Source organism: Microcaecilia unicolor, chromosome 1 (genome assembly GCF_901765095.1).
Source record: "Microcaecilia unicolor chromosome 1, aMicUni1.1, whole genome shotgun sequence".
Classification (NCBI taxonomy): Eukaryota; Metazoa; Chordata; class Amphibia; order Gymnophiona; family Siphonopidae; genus Microcaecilia; species Microcaecilia unicolor.
The window spans coordinates 266928337-266949103 of record NC_044031.1 but is presented as its reverse complement, the minus strand read 5'-3'; the positions used below and the strand labels follow the sequence as shown (position 1 = coordinate 266949103).

The 20767-nt window shown below is 41.8% G+C and overlaps 1 protein-coding gene across 1 annotated transcript in view; it reads right to left on the bottom strand.

Annotated features, from left to right (window-relative positions):
• Positions 1 to 20767, bottom strand: part of SH3BP5 (SH3 domain binding protein 5) — a 144675-nt gene that overhangs the window by 31325 nt on the left and 92583 nt on the right. Inside the window, exons 4-6 of the mRNA XM_030206301.1 lie at positions 18426 to 18590; positions 12815 to 12945; positions 1604 to 1646 (exon numbers count right to left, since the gene is read on the bottom strand). Of these exons, the coding sequence (XP_030062161.1) occupies positions 1604 to 1646; positions 12815 to 12945; positions 18426 to 18590 (339 nt within the window). The remainder of the gene's footprint in view (positions 1 to 1603; positions 1647 to 12814; positions 12946 to 18425; positions 18591 to 20767) is intronic.

The window sequence follows — 20767 nt, the reverse complement described above, 5'->3', positions numbered from 1 at the left end:
GTCCCCAGAGACCCGAAGATTAGCAACTGTGGACTTTATAATACACCTTCCACTGCTCAAGAAATACACTAATAAACTACCAGTTTAGTGCTCTTGTTTTCTACTTTTTCTATTTTTACGAGCAGTTTTCCTAGATCGTAATGGATGCAGAATTTTATCTCAGGAGAATTAAAGAACTCCGGCTTTGTTCTATCTCTTACTGTTTTCGCTTCACATACTTACACAGAACGCCAGGCCAGCTAAGTGCTTCTGATCTTTATAAAAGTTTAATCATGCTTAGTGGATGTTTGGTAAAGTCCTTTTGATAAACAGTGAAAAATAGTGTGCAATGATTAAAAGCATTGGGACTACAGTTTAGACCACTCTGATCTGTGAGTGCCCCTTGAAAATATATAAGCACACATCAATAATTTTTTTGTATACATTTTCTTTATTTAGAGTAAGTCATATTTGATGTTTCTTGCTCTGTGGATTGGTTAGCTACATGACTATTCTTTTTTCAGGCAGTCTTGGATGCTCTATAACCAAGGGAAACACTGCTTGTGTCCCTGACTAGGTATTTGCTTTGTTTTTCAGTCATGCACTGTTGTGTCTATTTTTTTTACACAGTAGTTCCTTTTAACAATTATAGAGCCAGTTATGCTTTTTGCTGCAGTCCATTATATAATTTGTGTTTGTTGTTCTTTTTACATGTTATTATGCAAATTTGATTTATTAATGGTAACAGTATATGTATGTGTTTTGCTTTTTAAATTTTTGAATACTGGTTTTACTGCTTGATTTTATTTTTTGTTTGATATGTATGTTTTTATGCCTTATTCATTTGCATATGTTTTTATTTTATTAGTTTGTTGTTATACCCTTGATGCAGTCATTATTGGTGAATTGTGGCTATGTTGGGTCCTTGGGTCCTTTTGGACAAGATTCTTCTAGGCTCTGTATCTGCTTTGTTCCTGCACAAACTTGATGCAAAACACGTGGGATTTCTCGGCAGCTCCAGGGGTTGCAAAGTAAGACTAATTGACCAATACATGTGTGCTAGTAGACACCCACAAAACACTTGTGGTGGCTTTAGGATTTAACCCAACCCAGGTGCACCCTCCCTCTTCTTCATCTGGCATATTGTCTTGCTCCCTTTCCAAGGCACTCACTCTCTCCCTTCCCCCCAAGGCACTCCTTTTCCCCAATCAGGGCACTGTCTTTCTTCTTTTCATCCCACCCCCAGGCATACTCTCTCTCTCCCCCCTTCCCCTCCCAGCAAGGCATTTTTTCTCTCTTCCCCCCTCCCCCCACCAACAAAGGCACTCTCTCTCCTCTTCATTCCCTGCCCCCCCTTCACCTCCATGGCACACTTTCTCTCAGATCTTCAGCAACAGCATCAGCTGCTATTTAAGTGTGTGCCTGTACCTTGTCAACAGAGTGTACATATGCATTCCACCTGAAAGCAGCAGAAAGATGCTACAGCATCACATATATAGATTACTTGGAAACATGACTCTTCTGCTGGAAATATGGAGCTTTCATGTGTTGTAGCAAATAAGAAAAAAAATCCTAAAATTAGAAAAAAAATATATAAAGAACAGAACTGAACTTTCTTACTCACCTCCAACTGTAGGTAGTACTTTGCCTTGAGTTCAAAATAAGGCCTGTAGGAAAGAAAGGAACAAAATTATACATTATTGCAGGTGGAATAAAAATAGTCAGGAAAGGAAAACAGAATTGATTTCTGCACCTGGTTAACTGGCTTCACACCAAGCCAGCAGACACTTTCCTGCAGAATTTTACAGATGAATCAATATTTTAAACCAGGTACAGGAAAGAACATGTTAAACCACTTGAGCAGGTGTTCTCTCTAGCCCACTACATTGCTGATTTAACACATTTTAATCTGGAAGGGATAACAATGTATTCCTCACTTATTTTAAACCTTGGCATTTCCAGGCCTTCAGTGTGGCTTTTTCAAACCTCTGAAATTACTAAAACAGGACACAGTAGTCTGGAGATGTTTACAGCTTAGGAAGAGCAGAAAGGAGCGTATGAACACATTGGGCCAGATATAGTAAATGGTGCTCAAGGTTAGACACTGGGAAAAATCCTGGCAAAGTGCTAGCTATAGATGACGCTCTGGGTGAACACTCTTTATAGAATAGCACTTAGGGTGGATTCCCATGCCTAGCTTTGGGTGCGAAGACTGATGCCTGCCAAATCTGTCTTTTATTGTTGATGCTGTTTGTATTTATGACTATGTATGCTTTGTTTGTTCTCTGCTCTACATAAGGGTGGATTATAAATAATAAATCTAAATCCTGGCATGCAATAACCCCAGTATTATATAACATTGCATCAAAATTTTTAGAACACCCCTGACCTGCCCATACCCCTCACAAGGCCATGTCCCCCTTTTGGGTTGCATGTGAGACGCTTAGCGGTGGTATGCCCAATGTAAGCTTACTGTGCGTGAATCTGTAGCTACCGCCGGTCCAACTCGGGATCTGGCAGTATTTCCAGCCCCAGCAAATGCCATTTCCCATGCTAGGGAAAATAGGGCTGTATTTTTAGTGTGACGCTAACCCAGTGGTAATAAGGCAGTGCATACTAACCGGTTACTGCCGGGTTAGCGCGGGAGCCCTTACCGCCACCTCAATGGGTGGTGTTAAGTGCTTCCCCCCAGCATGGCCATGTGGTAAGTGAAATCTTATCACATGGCCACGTCTTTTTTGGCCTTTTTACCTGCTGCAGTAAAAAGGGCCTCAGCACGCAGCAAAAAATGACCCCCGCTGCTAGCGCAGGGCCCCCTTTGGGTGCACAGCAATATAGAAGAACACATAGGCAGATCCATGCATAAGTCCAAATTAGTGCTAATTAATGTCAATAATTGATTAATGGTTCATTAACTAATTAGTTTATGGATGTTAGTAAATGGGCCCCCTAATGTGCATTAATTGCTATGCTAACAGTTAACACTGCTTAGTAAATAGGGCCCTTAGATGGCTAATCCCTTTGAAAAGCCTTCTTTGCTGTTTAAGTAACAAGCAACTGTAACTTTCAACCTCAGGTAGGTAGATTAAATTTTCAATCGTATACCAAAGCTTTCAATTTAGATAAGAAAATCCAACCACACAGCTCCAAGGCACAATTATACTACTATTAGCCATTGAGCCCGTTAAAACGGGCTGGTGGGTCGCCGCCCCCGCCTCCCCCCGAGTTCGCCGCCCCTCCACCCGGCCCGTCTCTCTGCTATTCAACTTACATCTCCGCAGCAGGCAGAGATCAGCTGAGCTCCCATCGGCCTTCCTTCTCTGCCTGTGTCCCGCCCTCGTGTGACGTAACGTCAGCGAGGGCGGGACACAGGCAGGGAAGGAAGGCCAACAGCAGCTCAGCTGATCTGCCTGCTGCGGAGATGTAAGTTGAATAGCGAAGAGATGGCCAGATGGAGGGGTGGCGGCAGCGGCGACTCCGGGGAGGGGAGTACCAGTGGCGGCGACCTCAGGGGGGGGGGTATCGGTGGCGACCTCGGCGGTTCCCTCCCCTTCGTGCAGTTTCCCTCTCTGTCCCGCCCCCCCCCCCCCCGTCATCACGAATTGACGCGGGGGCGGGACAGACAGGGAAGTCTCTACTGCGCATTTGCGAGTCAGTACGGTCACTCGCCGTTTATATGTTTGATTTTCAATATATCAGATGTGACTCCAACCTTCAGACACAACCCAGCCGTTAGAAGGTGGAGAAAAAAAGCCTCAAGCTGGGTGGTATTACTGAGGCTTTTTTTCTCCACCTTCTAACGGCTGGGTTGTGTCTAAAGGTTGGAGTCACATCAGTTGTATTGAAAACAGTAATATAATTGCAGCCTTGGAGCTGTGTGGTTGGATTTTCTTAGATTAAATTTTCAAACAGAAGAGGAGGAAATGGAAGGAGTGAAGTAGGATCTGACGTGGGATCATTTTGAAGAGATAGATGTAAAAACAACTGCAATGTTACTTAAAAAATTATCTAACAAACCTAGGGGCCCTTTTACTAAGCCACATAGGTGCCACAACGCGCACCAAAATTGGAGTTACCGCCCGGTTACCGCATGGCCCTTGCAGTAATTTCAATTTTGGCATGTGTCTGCTACACGCATCCGAAAAATACTTTTTATTTTCTGACGAGCGGCAGCTACTACTACTACTACTACTATTTAGCATTTCTATAGCGCTACAAGGCGTATGCAGCGCTGCACAAACATAGAAGAAAGACAGTCCCTGCTCAAAGAGCTTACAATCTAATAGACAAAAGCTACACACATCAAGTGGAATTTGACGAGCGTAGACCATTACCACCCGGTTACCGTGTGAGACCTTACCACTAGGTCAATGGCTTGCAGTAAGGTCTCAGACCCAAGATTTTCATTTTGCCACACGCCCATTTTTGGCAAAAGTTAAAAAACTGGCTTTTGTAGGTGCGCTAAAAAATAATTCTGCGCGTGCCCAAAACATGCGTCTACACTACCGCAGGCCATTTTTCAGCACACCTTAGTAAAACGACCTCCTGGTTGCTTAGATGTTTGTCCTTCATATTTGTTGAACACAATTTCTCTGGATATAATTATTTGGCTTATACAATTAGTTAACTCTTTTCTGAATTTAGTTGTATATCCTTCAGCTTTAATACAAATTATGATAGCGCATATTCCTAAATCAATGGGAGCAGATTTATCTAAGGTAGAAAACTACAGACCAGTAGCAAACATTCCTTGGCTTCCTAAACTTGTAGAATTTATAGTGAATAGCCAACTTTAAAATTACAATAGGAAATATGATCTACTGCATGATTCACAGCATGGCTTTAGACCTTTATATAGCACAGAAAATTTGTTATTAGAACTGATTACTAAAATTAGAAAATCAATAGGTAAATGATTGCAGGTGATATTGTTACAGATTTAAATCTCAGCTGCTTTTAGGGACCCTCTTACTAAAGCATGCCGAAAAATGGCCTATGCTGGTGTAGGCGCGTATTTTGGACGTGCACAGGTTCATTTTTCAGCATGCCTGCAAAAAAGGCCTTTTCTTTGTGGCTGAAAATGGATGTGTGGCACAATTAAAACCAGAGCCATGACCATTTTGGCATGAGACCTTGCCGCCACCCACTGACTTAGCGGTATGGTCTCATGGGTTAACCGAGCGGTAATCATCAGCGTGCATACACTGCCGATTACTGCCAGGTAAGCGGCACCTATTTATTTTCAGATGTGGAGTAATATATGAGGAGATAAAGGATATTAATGTACTAGCCTTGATTAATTTTTGTGATCAACTTGTTGTAATTCTCCTGGACTAAAGGATCCTATTCTTAATTGTAATCCGCTTAAAATCTTAATGGAACTTAGCAGAATATAAGAACAGAGTAGCATAACATAGCATAGCATCTCAGATCTGCACCCAAATTTGGATCAGCTTCACAGAATCTGGGGGATTTTGCTGAATCTCCAGTTTGCTGATGGAAATGGCTCAATGACTACTAAAGTTTGAATACCAACTTTTCATATTTTTAATCAGGTTTCTGACTAAAGGAGATATTTTTAAACCTATCACCTCCCCAGGCAATAGTGAATTTTAAATAGAATAAAAATACACATATTTTGATGACAGCTCAGCCAGGATCATATAAGCCAAGCAAACATTAAATATTAGCTAATGAATTATTCACCCATTCAAAGTTCACAAAGATGGCAACAGTTGACACGATAGCATCAGCTAACATCATTTACCTGCATTTTTAGACCAATATCTTAAAACAAAAACACTGAGAGCAACCAACATCAACCAGTGTAAAAATACTCCCCCACCCCCCACCTCAAAAAGAAACAATGAACTCCCGAGGGAATAATACTGAGGCACAGATGTTAGGGGAAAAGAATCACTTGGTTCACCAGTCTGCCAATTGTGCCTGCTTACTATGACATCATATATTACTTTAACTATGGGGATTTTCCCCTCCTGTGCTACTAAGGTCCTTTTCTGTCTATCTCATGCACGCTTGAATTCTAACTTTGTTTTGGTTCCTATAACCTCCTCTGGAAGTTTGATTACTTATTCTCTGCCACTTTTTAAAACTGAACTTAAAACTTTTCTTTTTCAAGATGCTTATTCCTAATTTATCTGGATGAGGCAACACATACTTAGTAAACTGATTTCCCTCCTTCTCTGTTTTTTCCTTCTCTTTTCTTTCCTATTTTTATTTATTTGTTTATTTATTTATTTACATTGTAGTTCCACCTTATTCCCTTTGTATGTTTGCCTTAGTTAGCCTTTTCCTCCCCATTTCCTTTTTTTCTTAAATTCTATGCCACCCAGATGGTTGTCCTGTTGGGAGGGATAGCAAAATTTCAATAAACTTGAAACTTGTTCCAGGTGTCCACTATCCTCTCAGTGAAACAGTATTTTCTTACTGTCTTTTGAGCCACTCCCTCTTCATTGTCGTGTAACGCCCCCTCGTAAGCATTCATGGGTCCAGGGCTGACCTGGCTGAAGTCTCCTTTGGGTAGGCTCCATTGGGGCCTGGAATGACTGGCACCTAGTACCTGTACCCGGGGAAGAAAGATATTACTGGGTGGGTTTTCTCTCCTTTCCCACAAGGAAATTCAAAAAAACTGCTGTGAACAAGGTTGGCTGAAATGTCAGAAGTGTTTATTGAACTATTTGCGATTTATACTATATGAAACCACTAAGGCATTTGCTAATGAGAAGTATTTGTGATATGCAAATTATTAAGGGAACAGAAACAGAAGATGGAGAAACTCTAATTCTCATGGACATGTGCAAAGCTAGCAACAAAGAGTAAGGAGACAAAAGATGAGGAAGCCAAAGCTAGATGAAATAATGGGAGGAGTGGCCTAGTGGTTGGAGTGGTGGACTTTGGTCCTGGGGAACTGGGTTCAATTCCCACTGCAGGCACAGGCAGCTCCTTGTGACTCTGGGCAAGTCACTTAACCCTCCATTGCTCCAGGTACAAATAAGTACCTGTATATAATATGTAAGCCGCATTGAGCCTGCCATGAGTGGGAAAGCGTGGGGTACAAATGTAATAAAAAAAAAAAAAGTGAGTCTTCCAAAATATGCAAAGCACTGCAAACATATTACCGAACGTCTCGGCACAACCGTGTTTTGGCTGCCATGCCTTATGAGGAGCCTTGACAAACGCAGTACAAAGACTGTAGCAATGAAGGAGGATACAATGTAATTTACATAGAGCTGAGATGTGCCAGGTGGCACCATCGGACATCAAAAGAGCAGCATATGTGATTTTCAGAGAGGTCATGACAAGACAGATCCAAATATTCTGGTGAGTTTTCTTCCCTGACCTCCTACCCAACTTCAGTTACCTTTATTCAGTGTGTGTGCATTATTAACTTTATTTATCAACTTTAATGGATAATTCTCCCCAAAGTGTGTAAATGTGGATCATTAGTCTCTCTCTTTTCTACCGGTGAGCAATTTACTTATCTCTCCCACTGTACTGCTCACCTTCCACCTTAGCTCAGTGATGTAGGAATTTTCATATGGATACATTCCTCTTACTGGCTGCTGCCAGAGCAAAATATGTCAGAATGGTTTCCTTCTCTCTCAGATAATTTACCTCAGTCAGACAGCTATTCTGCTTTTCCAAATCCCCTATGACCAGAGATTTCTTCCTCTCCTTCTGAGTCTCAGAAACCCCTCCTTTTGGAAGAGGGGGGGTTCAGCGACATAATGACTCCTTGCCCTTTTCATTCTATGAAGAATGCTACCTTCTAGAACCTTATCAAAGCATGACCAGACATTACATAACTGGACTAGAGCCCAACTATTCCAAAGATCAAGAGGAAATTTAAGGGCAATTTGTAAAATTCTTTTCAGAGCTCGATGCACCTGAAGGATCAAATAATGAGGATGAGATAAAGGTATTTTGGGCCTCAGCCCCATTGCCCAGTTTAACAGCGAATTGTGTGAAGGACCTGAACCAGGAGATCAGTTGAGAACATATTAGAGGCTATAAAAGAGTTAAAACCTGGTAAGGCCACAGAACTAGATGTCCTGTTGACTAAATTTTATAAAAATTAGCTTACCTATTGGCTGATCTATTTAATTCAATATTATCTGGAGGAGCTGTAGCATACTTGATGGCAGAATAGTTAAGCTCTAGAACTCTTTGCCAGAGGATATAATAACTACGGTTAGCATATCTGGGTTTAAAAAACGTTTAGACAAGTTCCTGGAGGAAAAGTCCACAGTCTGCTATTGAGCCAGACATAGGGAAGCCACTGTTTGCCCTGGGATTGGTAGTATGGAATGTTGACACTAACTGGGTTTCTGCAAGGTACTTGTGACCCGGATTGGGCACTGTTGGAAACAGGATAATGAGCTAGATGGACCATTGGTCTGATCCAGTATGGCTATTCGTATGTTCTTATATAACTTTGTCAAAAGCTTTCTGAAAATCTATATACACTACATCAACTGACTTATCTTTATCAGCATGTTTATTCAAGCCTTCAGAAATGAGGCAAATTGGTGAGACAAGACTTCCCTTGGCTGAATCCATGATGACTCTGTCCCATTAAACCATGTTTATCTAAGTGTTCCGTAATTTTATTCTTTATAATAGTTTCCACTATGTTGCCCAACACTGAAGTCAAACTTACCAGTTTGTAATTTCCCTTTTTAAAAATTGGCATTACATTGGCTACCCTCCAATCTTCAGGTACCACAGATGATTTTAACGACAGATTACAGATCACTAACAGCAGGTCAGCAATTTCATGTTTGAGTTCTTTCAGTACCCTAGGATGCATGCCATCCAGTCCAGTTGATTTACTACTCTTTAATTTGTCAATTTGGCTCAGTACATCTTCCAGGTTCACCGAGATTTCTTTCAGTTCCTCTGCATTGTCACCCTTAAAAACCATTGTTGGTACAGGTAGGTTTCTTACATCTTCTTCCATAAAGACCAAATCAAAGAATTCATTCAGTCTCTCTGCTGTGGTCTTGAGCGAGTTTTTGCCTCTGTAGCCATATTCTCTTTTAGCCTTCTTTATCAATGCTTTGCATCTAAACTAGTTTGCTGTTGAGACAGACATTGGGAAAGCCACTGCTTGTCCCTGGGATCAGTAGCATGGAATCTTGCTACTAACACAGTAACATAGTAAATGACGGCAGATAAAGACCTGTATGGTCCATCTAGTCTGCCCAACAAGATAAACTCATTTTACATGGTATGCAATACTTTATATATATATATACCCAAGTTTGATTTATCCTTGCCATTCTCAGGGCACAGACCATAGAAGTCTGCCCAGCACTGTTCTTGTACTAAAAGTTCTGAAGCTAATGTAGAAGCCCCTTACAATTTACACTCAAGCCCATCCATATCTATTCAGTCACGATCAGGGCGTAGACCGTAGAAGTCTACCCAGCACTGGTTTTGCTTCCCAATTACCGGCGTCATCACCCGATCTCCACTAAGATTCTGTGGACCTATTCCTTTTAAACAAGATTCCTTTGTGTTTATCTCACGCATGTTTGAATTCTATTACCGTTTTCATCTCCACCACCTCCTGCGGGAGGGCATTCCACATATCCACCACCCTCTCTTAAAAAAATAGTTATTGACATTACTCCTGAGTCTGACCCTCTTCAACCTCGATTCATGTTCTCTAGTTCTACCACCTTCCTGTCTCCAGAAAAGGTTTGTTTGCGGTTTAATACCTTTGAAATATTTGAACGTCTGTATCATGTCACTCGTTTCTCCTTTCCTCCAAGGTATTCATGTTCAGGTTGGCAAGTCTCTCCTCGTATGGTTTGCAACGCAAATCCCATACCATTTTTGTAGCTTTTCTTTGCACTGCTTCCACTCTTTTTACATCTTTAACAAGATGCGGCCTCCAAAACTGAACACAATACTCCAAGTGGGGCCTCACCAACGACTTGTAGAGGGGCAGCAAAACCTCCTTTCTCCTACTGGTTATACCCCTCTCTATGCAGCTTAGCATCCCTCTGGTCACAGCCGTCGCCTTGTCACATTGTTTCTTCACCTTTAGATCCTCCACCTTTACATACTATCTGAGTTTCTGTAAGGTACTTGTGACCTTAATTGACCACTGCTTTAAGCAGTATACTGGGCTAAATGAACCATTAGTCTGACCCAATATAGCTATTCTTATGTTCTGGCCATCGCTTATGTTGAATTTTCTCCATTTGGATCCTTTTTCCATTCTTTGAAGGATGTTCTTTCGGCTCTAATAGCCTCTTTCACTTCACTTTTAACCATGCTGGCTGTTGTTTGCTCTTTCTACCTTTGCAAATACATGGAATACATCTGGTCTGGGCTTCCAAGATGGTATTTTTAAACAACATCCATGCCTGATTTAAAGTCCTTGACTTTGCAGCCAATCCGTTTAGCTTCTTTTTAACCATTTTCCTCATTTTATCATAGTCGCCCTTTCGAAAGTTAAATGCTGCTACAGTAGATAATGTTGCAAAATAAACTTTTTTGCATACCTGCAGCTGTGCCATCTCCTACAGTTCCAAGGGGTAAGGAAGGATTTCGAAAAAGAGAAGACCCCCATTTGAGGAAAAAATGAGTGCTGGTTTGGGTAAAAAAAGAATGCTATCTTTGTACAAAAATTCTAGAATGAAGTATGTTCCGAATTGGGAAAAGTATTTAAGGGAGAGTCAAAAAAAAAGGGGTAAGGGAAGAAATATTCCAAAGGACAAATACCGATGTCAGCAAATGTGGTAGGAAAAGTCTTAAACATACTTTAAAGGTATCTGACTCCCTGTAGACTCCACACAATATCAGATAACCTCCCTAAATTTTGTTGAAAACAATGTGGGCAGGAGGGCACCCTAACGCATATGTGGTGGGACTGTTTGGTAGTGCAGACCTTCTGGGCTCAGTTGTCCAATATTCTTAGGGATATTTTTGTGAAGAGATTGCCTTTGTGTCCAAAAGTATTTTTTCTTCAGCTCATGCCAGCAACAACTGAGAGGAAGGCAGCTTGCTTACTAATCCGCTGTATAGCTGAGGCCAGATGTGAGCCTGCTAAACTGTGGAGATCCCCTAAAATACCAGATTTACTGGCTATCTGTAACAGATTGTGGAATATTTATATTTAAGTAAATTAATGGTGATTTGGAGAGATCATCTGGGGAAGTTTGAAGAAGTTTAGGCCCCTTTCATTCACTGGAATGGTAATCCTAATGCTGGCCAAGCAACGGGCCAATAATGAGAGCATATTACTACTACTACTAATTATCATTTCTATAGCAGTACTAGATGTACGTAGCACTGTACACTTGAACAGGAAGAGACAGTCCCTGTTCGACAGAGCTTACAATCTAATCAGGACAGACAAACAGGACAAATAGGGGATAAGGAAATTACTTAAGGTGGGACTGATAAAACAGACATGGGTACTGAATAGGAGTTAGGAGTTAAAAGCAGCCTCAAAAAGGTGGGCTTTTAGCCTAGATTTGAAGACGGCCAGAGATGGAGCTTGACGTACTGGCTTAGGAATTCTATTCCAGGTGTATGGTGCAGCAAGATAAAAGAAACAGAGTCTGGAGTTGGCAGTGGAGGAGAAGGATACAGAGAGGAGATATTTACCATATTGTGTTTTAAATAGATGTAGTATAAAGTAAAGAGGTTGCTTATGGGCTGTCGGGCAACAATACAGTAAGGAGACAGGGGATGGGGAAGGGAAGGAAAATCTGAGGGGGAATGGTTGTTATTACAGTTTTAAGTTGTGGGGTTGAAGGGGCCCTCTTACAAAGTGACAGTAACCATACCACCACATCACTGTGCATCAAGTTGGTCCTACCGCCGGGCTCGCTCAGGAGCCCAGCAGTAGTTACAGCTTTCAGTGCATGGTGATTATGGCACTAGAAAATGCTTCAGGTAAGTGGGAGAACTTTGGAGTATACCAACTATGTGGGTTTAATTTACTTATCCCTGGAAGCCTCCCACTTACCTGAAGCATTCTTTGGCTGCCTTTAATTTAAAGGTTTGACCGTGTGCAGGAGGATCACAGAAGATTTGTGTGACTTTGCAATTCCCAGTGTTTCTCTGTGGTATTTTTATCACAGGGATAAGAACAGTGGCTTTATATTGCTGTGGAGTTTTTTTTCTTTCTTCACTTGAGAACTTGTTGGATACAAAGATCAGCAATGTTCAATATCTGCTACAATTATGAAGAACTGGGTTTTGTGTGCCCTTGTGTTTTTTTAGGGCTCATTGACTGATCTTTATTGAGATTGTGCTCTGATGATACACAGAGACTGAAGAAACTGCAATTTAGGGTTTATGTTTAATGTTCTTTGTGGGATTTACATATGTGATCAGGGTATAAGTTTGGTGTGGATGGCACTGTGAGTGAGTTGCAGGGATATTATTTGGTAATTCTTTTAATGCACTGGTTTGTTTTCACTAATAAAGATTTTTGTAATTTATATAGAACAGGAGTACTGTTTGTTGTTGACCCATATATGATCGCCATATATAGATTCTGGGGATATTGTACACTCTTAATAGCATTTGTTTCAAAACAAACGAACAAAAAAACAAAAAACCAGAAAAAAAAGACACTTCTATTTTCTGTCTGCCCATCCCTATAAGGACCATACTCAAGATTTCAAAGATAAAAAGCTCTATTCTTTTAGCAGAGGAAGACTATTCTTTTTATTGAATCCTTGTTGCCAGAGCATCAACATTCATTAGGTTCCTCTGTAACTAGCAGATTATCTAATGCAGCATATACCCATGGCACCCCCACTCCCCCAGTAAAAAACAGTAAACTCACTTTGATTTGTTGATGGTCCTCTTCAGTTTCTTCTCCAGTTGTTTCATCCTGCCCATGGCAGCGTTGTACTTGGCTGCTGTTTCCTTGTGCACCAGTTCACTCCGAGTTTTTGTCTGCTCCGCCTCCATGACCTTGAAAGGAAGATATGAAAATCCAGCTGTTTCTGGCTGTAGATCACATGCTTATTTACCTTGGTTGGGAGTGGCTCTAGAAATGATGCAGTTAAAAGTATACAACTGCATCATTTCTAGAGTCACTGCCAACCAAAAATGGCTTCATTTTGACTAACCTAGGAGCCCGATGCTCAAAGCTACTACCAGCAATAACATTACATTACAAGGAGGCTTATAAACCACCAACTCTCTGAGTAGGATTCGAGCCATGATACAACAAAATAATAACTGATACAACCATCAGGAATTACAAATAGCAAACAAAAAGTTAAAAAATAAAAATTCATTAATTACATTGAAAATAAATAAGTCTTTAAAGCCTTACAAAAAATTTTAAAATGCGGTTAACGCTAGGTTTGCACGCCTGTTATTGTGTGCCAAATGATCAGAGGGTTCAAGCACCAGAGTTAACATGTGCAGTAAAAATGGCCACAAATTGTATTGAAATGTATGGTAATGAGGTCGGTAAGTATTCCTTTGCAAGGCAGATGGAAGCGCTGGAATGAACAGAAGGAAACTCCCCTTCCCCTCCGTCCTTTTCCTCCTTTCCCAAAATCACTGATGAGGAAACAACACATCTTCTCTCCTCCTCAAAACGAACTACCTGTTCCTCTGATCCCATTCCTACTCACCTTCTTAACACCATCTCTCATACTCTCACTCCTTTTATCTGTCATATCCTCAATCTTTCACTTTCCACTGCGACCGTTCCTGATGCCTTCAAACATGCCGTGGTCACACCACTCCTTAAGAAGCCTTCACTTGACCCTACCTGTCCTTCCAACTATCGGCCCATCTCCCTCCTCCCCTTCCTCTCCAAGATACTTGAACGTGCCGTTCACCGCCGCTGTCTTGACTTTCTTTCATCTCAAGCTGTTCTTGACCCACTCCAATCTGGCTTTCGCCCTCTTCATTCAACTGAAACTGCACTTACTAAAGTTTCCAACGACCTGTTACTGGCCAAATCCAAAGGTCTCTATTCTATCCTCATCCTTCTTGATCTATCCGCCGCTTTTGACACTGTTGATCACAGCTTACTCCTTGATACATTGTCTTCACTTGGATTCCAGGGCTCTGTTCTTTCCTGGTTCTCCTCCTACCTCTCACTTCGCACCTTTAGTGTACACTCTGGTGGATCCTCTTCCACCTCTATCCCACTACCAATCGGTATACCTCAGGGTTCTGTTCTCGGTCCTCTCCTGTCCTCCATCTACACTTCTTCCCTTGGCTCTCTGATATCATCCCATGGTTTTCAATACCATCTCTATGCTGATGACTCCCAGATCTACCTCTCTACCCCTGAAATCTCAACCAGCATCCAGACCAATGTATCAGCCTGCCTATCTAATATTGTTGCCTGGATGTCTCAATGTCATCTGAAACTTAACATGGCCAAAACCGAGCTTCCCCCTAAGCCCACCTCTCCTCTTCCCCCTTTCTCTATTTCTGTGGATGGCACTCTCATTCTCCCTATCTCATCAGCTCGTAACCTTGGGGTCATCTTCGACTCCTCTCTCTCCTTCTCTGCTCACATTCAGCAGATTGCCAAAACCTGTCGTTTCTTTCTCTATAACATCAGCAAAATCAGTCCCTTCCTCTCTGAACACTCTGTCAGAACCTTTATCCACACTCTTATCACCTCTCGCCTAGACTATTGCAACCTGCTTCTCACTGGTCTCCCACTTAGCCATCTCTCTCCTCTTCAATCAGTCCAAAACTCTGCTGCGTGGCTCATTTTCTGCCAGAGACGCTACGCTCACATTAGCCCTCTCCTTAAGTCACTTCACTGGCTCCCTATCCGTTTCCGCATTCAATTCAAACTTCTCTTACTGACATAAGTGCATTCACTCTACCGCTCCCCATTACCTCTCCACTCTTGTCTCGCCCTACGCCCCCCTACGCCCCCCCTCAGGTACTCCGTTCTGTGGATAAATCTCTCTTGTCTGTCCCCTTCTCCTCTACTGCTAATTCCAGGCTCCGTTCCTTTTATCTCGCTGCACCTCACGCCTGGAATAGACTTCCCGAGCCTGTACGTCTAGCCCTGTCTTTGGCCGTTTTCAAATCCAGACTAAAAGTCCACCTCTTTAACGTTGCTTTTGACTCCTAACCACTACTCACTTGCTCTGTCCCTTTATCCCCACCTCTCTTTAATTCCCTTACCTCTTAGTTGTCTGTCTGTATGTTTGTCCTATTTAGATTGTGAGCTCTTTGAGCAGGGACTGTCTTTTTCATGTATGGTGTATAGCACTGCATATGCCTTGTAGCGCTATAGAAGTGATAAGTAGTAGTAGTAGTAGAAATGATGGCCTATAACACTGAAAAGTTTACACCAGGTCAAGAACATCATAGAAGGACTTTGAGGAGAGGATTTCTGGTCAATTTTTCACACTGAATTGCCACCCTAGTCTTCTTTAACAAAAGAAGGCTACTCCTGCAAGTTTTAAAGACAGACGAGAAGGAACAAATACGCACACATGTCAGAGCAAAACCAAAAGTAAAACCACACATCCGTACCTATCCTTGTATGCCTAAATATGAGCCTTAGAAAAAGTTCATGTGCTAGTAATATTTGTGAGGCTCATACTTAGGCACTGATGAAAAAGTGCTGATATGTGCCACTTCCATTTTTGTCTGGGCATGCGCATAAGAGCTGCACGCAAAACCTTTACATGCATGTGTCAGATATATGCCTTCTTCCAAGGTTCCATGTTAGGAGTCACAGACCTACTAGAAAGGGATCTGGGAGTCATTTTTGATAAGATGTTGAAAACTTCTGCTCAGTGTGTTGAGGCGGCTAAGAAAGCACACAGAATGTTGAGTATTATTAGGGAAGGGATGGAAAACAAACACGAGGATGTTATAATGCCGTTGTATCACTCCATGGTGCGACCGCACCTCGAATATTGTGTCCAATTCTGGTCGCCGCATCTCAAAAAAGATATAAAAGAATTGGAGAAGGTGCAGAGAAGGGTGACGAAAATGATAAAAGGGATGGAACGACTTCCCTATGAGGAAAGGCTAAGACGGTTAGGGCTCTTCAGCTTGGAGAAAAGGCGGCTGAGGGGTGATATGATAGAAGTCTACAAGATAATGAGCGGAGTAAAGCGTACAGATGTGAAGCGTTTGTTTACACTTTCAAAAAATAATAGAACCAGGGGACACAAGATGAAGCTAGAATATGGTACATTTAAAACAAATAGGAGAACATTTTCTTTACTCAGCTTGTAGTTGGACTCTGGAACTTTTTACCGGAGAATGTAGTGACAGCAGCTGGCCTTACGGAGTTTAAGGGGGGTTTGGACAGATTCCTGAAGGAAAAGTCCATTGAACATTATTAAATATATATATATATATTTTTTTTTTTTTTTTGGGGGGGGGGGGTTGCCAGGTTCTTGAAACCTGGATTGGCCACTGTCGGAGACAGGATGCTGGGCTTGATAGACCCTTGGTCTTTTCCCAGTATGGCGGTGCTTATGTGCTTCCACTTCCTGTTTAATAGGGCAATTTAACCGCATAGAAAATTTTAATGTAATTTGCTTCGTGCATCGCAGAGCTATTTTTTTGCATCTATTAGCGGCTTCAGCACATAGCTTTGAACATCGGCCCCTTACTTCGGAAATGTCTTCCTTGAAAAACACAGCATCACAACAGCATGAGGAGTGTTAATGCAGAGACAACAGCAGTGAGGACTGCAACATGTCTGATTTATATTTATTTTATTTCATCTCAAGGTTCACGGCAGGTTATAAAAGGTGTGCATTGTGACTAACTCTCCCCCTTACCAAATCCTTAAAATGTTCCAGATTAGTCTGGATGCTGTAGGAGCAAGAAAGGGAAGTGTGGGGGGGGGGGGGGGGTCCTGAGGAAAGCCAACACAATTTATTCAGTTCTCTAAGAATCAGATAGAGGAGAAGCAGGAGACTTCACACGCACATATCAATTCCCCTGGAGTCGAACCATCAGAAGCAGAAACAGAGTTTTAAAAATGTTTTAAAACAGCACCAAAGTCAAATCTAAATTAAGAAGCCCCAATGAAGCTGTCAGATTTTGCCTCCAATGTTATCATAAATCGTGATAGGGTAAGAGTGAAAATGGTAGTTTACTCTAGTTAATCCCACTCAGGGACCACTGAGCAGAAAGCACACCTATGTCTGTCTGAATGTTTTGGTTATCCATGTTGCTTTATATCTGTACCTGCTTTTGAAAGTTAAGTTTTTCAAGCTTTTCAAATTGTTTTGGATTCCTAGCTCTTCTGTGGAGTTTTAGCATTTTCTAGACTTTGAAATGTGTGTGGGGGTTTATGTCGATGAAGATAAGACACCCAGAAAACTCTGTCAACCTCTGTTATTAACATTAACCTTTTGGGTTGGAAGCTGGGCTACATTCAGATGCTTTTTTTCCCCATTTTTTCTATTCTCTAATAATTTAATGCACTCCACAGAACTATAGTCGTTTGAAGTATAGTTTCTTGCAATTTATTGCAATGAGAGATTTTTGTGTAGCAAAAGAGTTTTGGAAGGTTCACACATTCCACCGCAAGTGTACCAATTAAGAGTGGCATATGGGCCATAGTCCTTTTCTCTACAGTGCACCGACCACTAGGCTACTCCAGGGACCTGCTTGTTGCTCTCACAGGACTGGCCCTAACATCTGAAGCTGTCATAGAGACTGGTATGTACTGTTTTTTTCACATCTTTGGGAGGTGGGAGGGGATCAGTGACCACTGGGGAGTAAAGGGGACCCTGCCTTAATCCCTCCAGTGGTCATCTGGTCACTTAGGTTCACCTTTTTGTGGCTTAGCCCTTTTGCTTTGTTCCATTATGGCAGAAAAATGTCCAAGCTTTGAGAACACCCTAATCCCGCCCCCAACAGACCCCCTTGTGATTTGCAGGCACCGCAAATAAAAAAAATCTCAAATCTGAATTTTGAAAATTATGCTGTTTTTGAGATGTTTTTCTCTTTTGAAAATGCGCCCCATAACATACTTCCTCCAGCCCCAGCAACTATTTCCTGCAACTATGATAAGAACTATTCTGAGATATGTGCATTGTCTCTAAGTCTATGACTGAACTTCTTTACCAAAGGCAATCCGTGGTTGATGAAAGCCCTTAGGAATACAAGACCCTGGCTGGTTGGAACTGAATCCCCCTGTGCTACAAGTCACAACACTGTCACCCAGCACTGTCAGCCACCTATGTACCACACTAGGCTTCTACTTCTCTGAGATACTTCAGGAGTCACACTTACACACATCACAACCCAGAAAGAGACCAGGCTCTACTTTACTATTCGCTTTTGCTGAATACCTCATATGTCAGAATTCTACGCATCATTTCCAACACAGGTACATTGAAAATTACATATAAGACATGAGCCGATAGGGAAACTCTTTGCACAGAGATTGATGGAAAGGGCAGGCACGTTTTTGATGATCTTACCCGCTGAGTGGCATGGTTCAGCATCTCCTGCCATGCAGAATCAAACTGACGTCCATCATCCTCCAGTAGCCTCTGCTCGGCTAGTGAGATGGTTTCCTTGGCTGCTCGCAGAACCTCGGAGGCCCGTTGGAAATCCTGTGTGGTCTTCTGGGCTTCCAGCTGCGTCTGTGATGACAGATTAAAGACAGTCAGACATCTAGTAAATATGCATATAGTAAACCAGAGAGGAAAACTAAGGCATAAGACATTTACATGCATTCCTCTCCCTGCCAACATTTTATGTATACACATAAAGGTCAATTTTTGGTAAAATATCTGGAAAATAATTTGACATGTCTACTATCTACTATTTTAGGTGGATTACAAACAAACAATCATAACAACAAACATACAAGTTCAGAACTTACAAATCACACTATATATATCATGCCAAAAAAAAAAACCACAAGGGAGGATCCCTCACTGTGTTACCATGAGGAATTGATTCAAATTGAGAGCACATCTGGATCTGTATAGGCAATAATTGATCTGCCCACACTTAGTGTAAATACCTGGACACAGGAGCCAACTTTTCAAAATGATTGGGGGGGAGCTAAACCCAATGCAAGATATCCCATCACTAGACACAGTCAAGGAGTTTGCTCAATATTGGGGGTGTTCAATCTCCCACAGAGCTGGCTCCTATGTACCTGGTGTGAAGAGGATAAGGCACAGATCATCATTAGGAGGAAAACTTCCCCTAGACTACAATACCCAGAACCCCATTGAGAAACAGGGTCAGAAATAAAGCCCCCAAAGACCCGGAATGGAACTCGAGTAAAGAAAGGGAAGAAAGGGAAGAAAGAAGCACAGAAAGAGGTCTGCCCATTTCTCCAGCAGCCCCTAGTAGAGATAAAAGACCAAGGCTTCAGGGGCTGCCTTCCTCAGCTCTCAAGCTCCCTGAAGCCTTGGTCTTTTATCTCTACAAATTGTGGGTGACTGGTATATGACGAATTGGAGAGGAGGTAAAAAGACCTAAACATTTACACGGAATTAATTCATTGGTGACTCCCCGACGTGGAGAGCTTTATGGTGATCAGATTCAAGCTGCAGGAATCTCGACACACCGACTGTGTTGTTTAAAACGAAGATTGAGACGACATTTTATGAGCTCCATTGTCTGTCAATACATATTCTGTGCAACCACTGATCGACCCCTGATGAAGGCTTTTTTAAAAGCTGAAACACGGACCGTGTAGGGTCCCTAATAAATCTTTCCTGGAGCACCTTACCCCCTGTCTCGGATTGATCTCTTGAAGTTGTGTTTTTCCACTTTTTTCTTTTTTGTTGAACTTTTGTGGAAACTTCGAACCTCTTTTTGTTTCTGTGGTGGAAGGTGATCTGCCAGCCCAGGTTACTGAAGGGCTACTGGTCTAGGCAGAGGACTTAAGTGACTCTCTGCTAATATTTTTCTGAACTGATGAATTTTTAAAGATAAACCGTTTGAACTGATTGGGGAGGGAAAGGACTCAGTGTGAACTACTGTCAGCTGCTTAAAGGCTCTCTCTAGGGGGAAGCTCACTCCTAGGCTTATAACTGGGGAAAGCCCAGTAATTTCCACAGATAATTATTTGGGGGACTTCTTGCTTTTGGACATTAAAAAAATAAAACCCTGATGAGTGAAAGTAACTCCCAGGGAATCATTATTTGAACCTTTGAGGAGCTTCTAAACAGTCCTGTGTGTCTGTGAGAGGAAACAGACCCTGGGAGGAGAACTCGGCGCCACTTCTAAAGATACAGTGGTTACCCCGGAAGGTTTACACTGGGCATTTTTACATAAAGATTTGCACCAATAATCAAAAGAAAATTATGTTCAGAATTTTGCTTTGATTATTGCCATGTTGATGTGGTATTTGGTGAGCAAAATATTAAAGTAACATAATCCCCCTGATTTTATAAAAGTTGTCAAAAACGTGCATGGAAATTTAGCCCCCCCCCCCCAATTTGCACATGCAATTCAATATAATAATTAGCCAAATACTGCCAATAACTGGCTTTTTAACAAACAATTATTGGCACTAATTAGATTTAATTGGGACTAACGCACATAAATTTAGGCGTGGGATCCATGTCAAATTTACACATGGCCTAAAAAAGGGGGTGTGGAAATGGGAGGTCCATGGGTGCTTCAGGGCGGATTGGGGGGCATGGTTTTGAGTTACGCACATTATTATAGAATATAGGTGCTCCATGCATAAATTTAGGCATGGGCATTTGTACCACGTTTTTGCTGGTGAAAATGACAGCACCTAAACTTACACACAACCCCTCCTGCTTATACGTTATTCCATAAACCGTGCTGA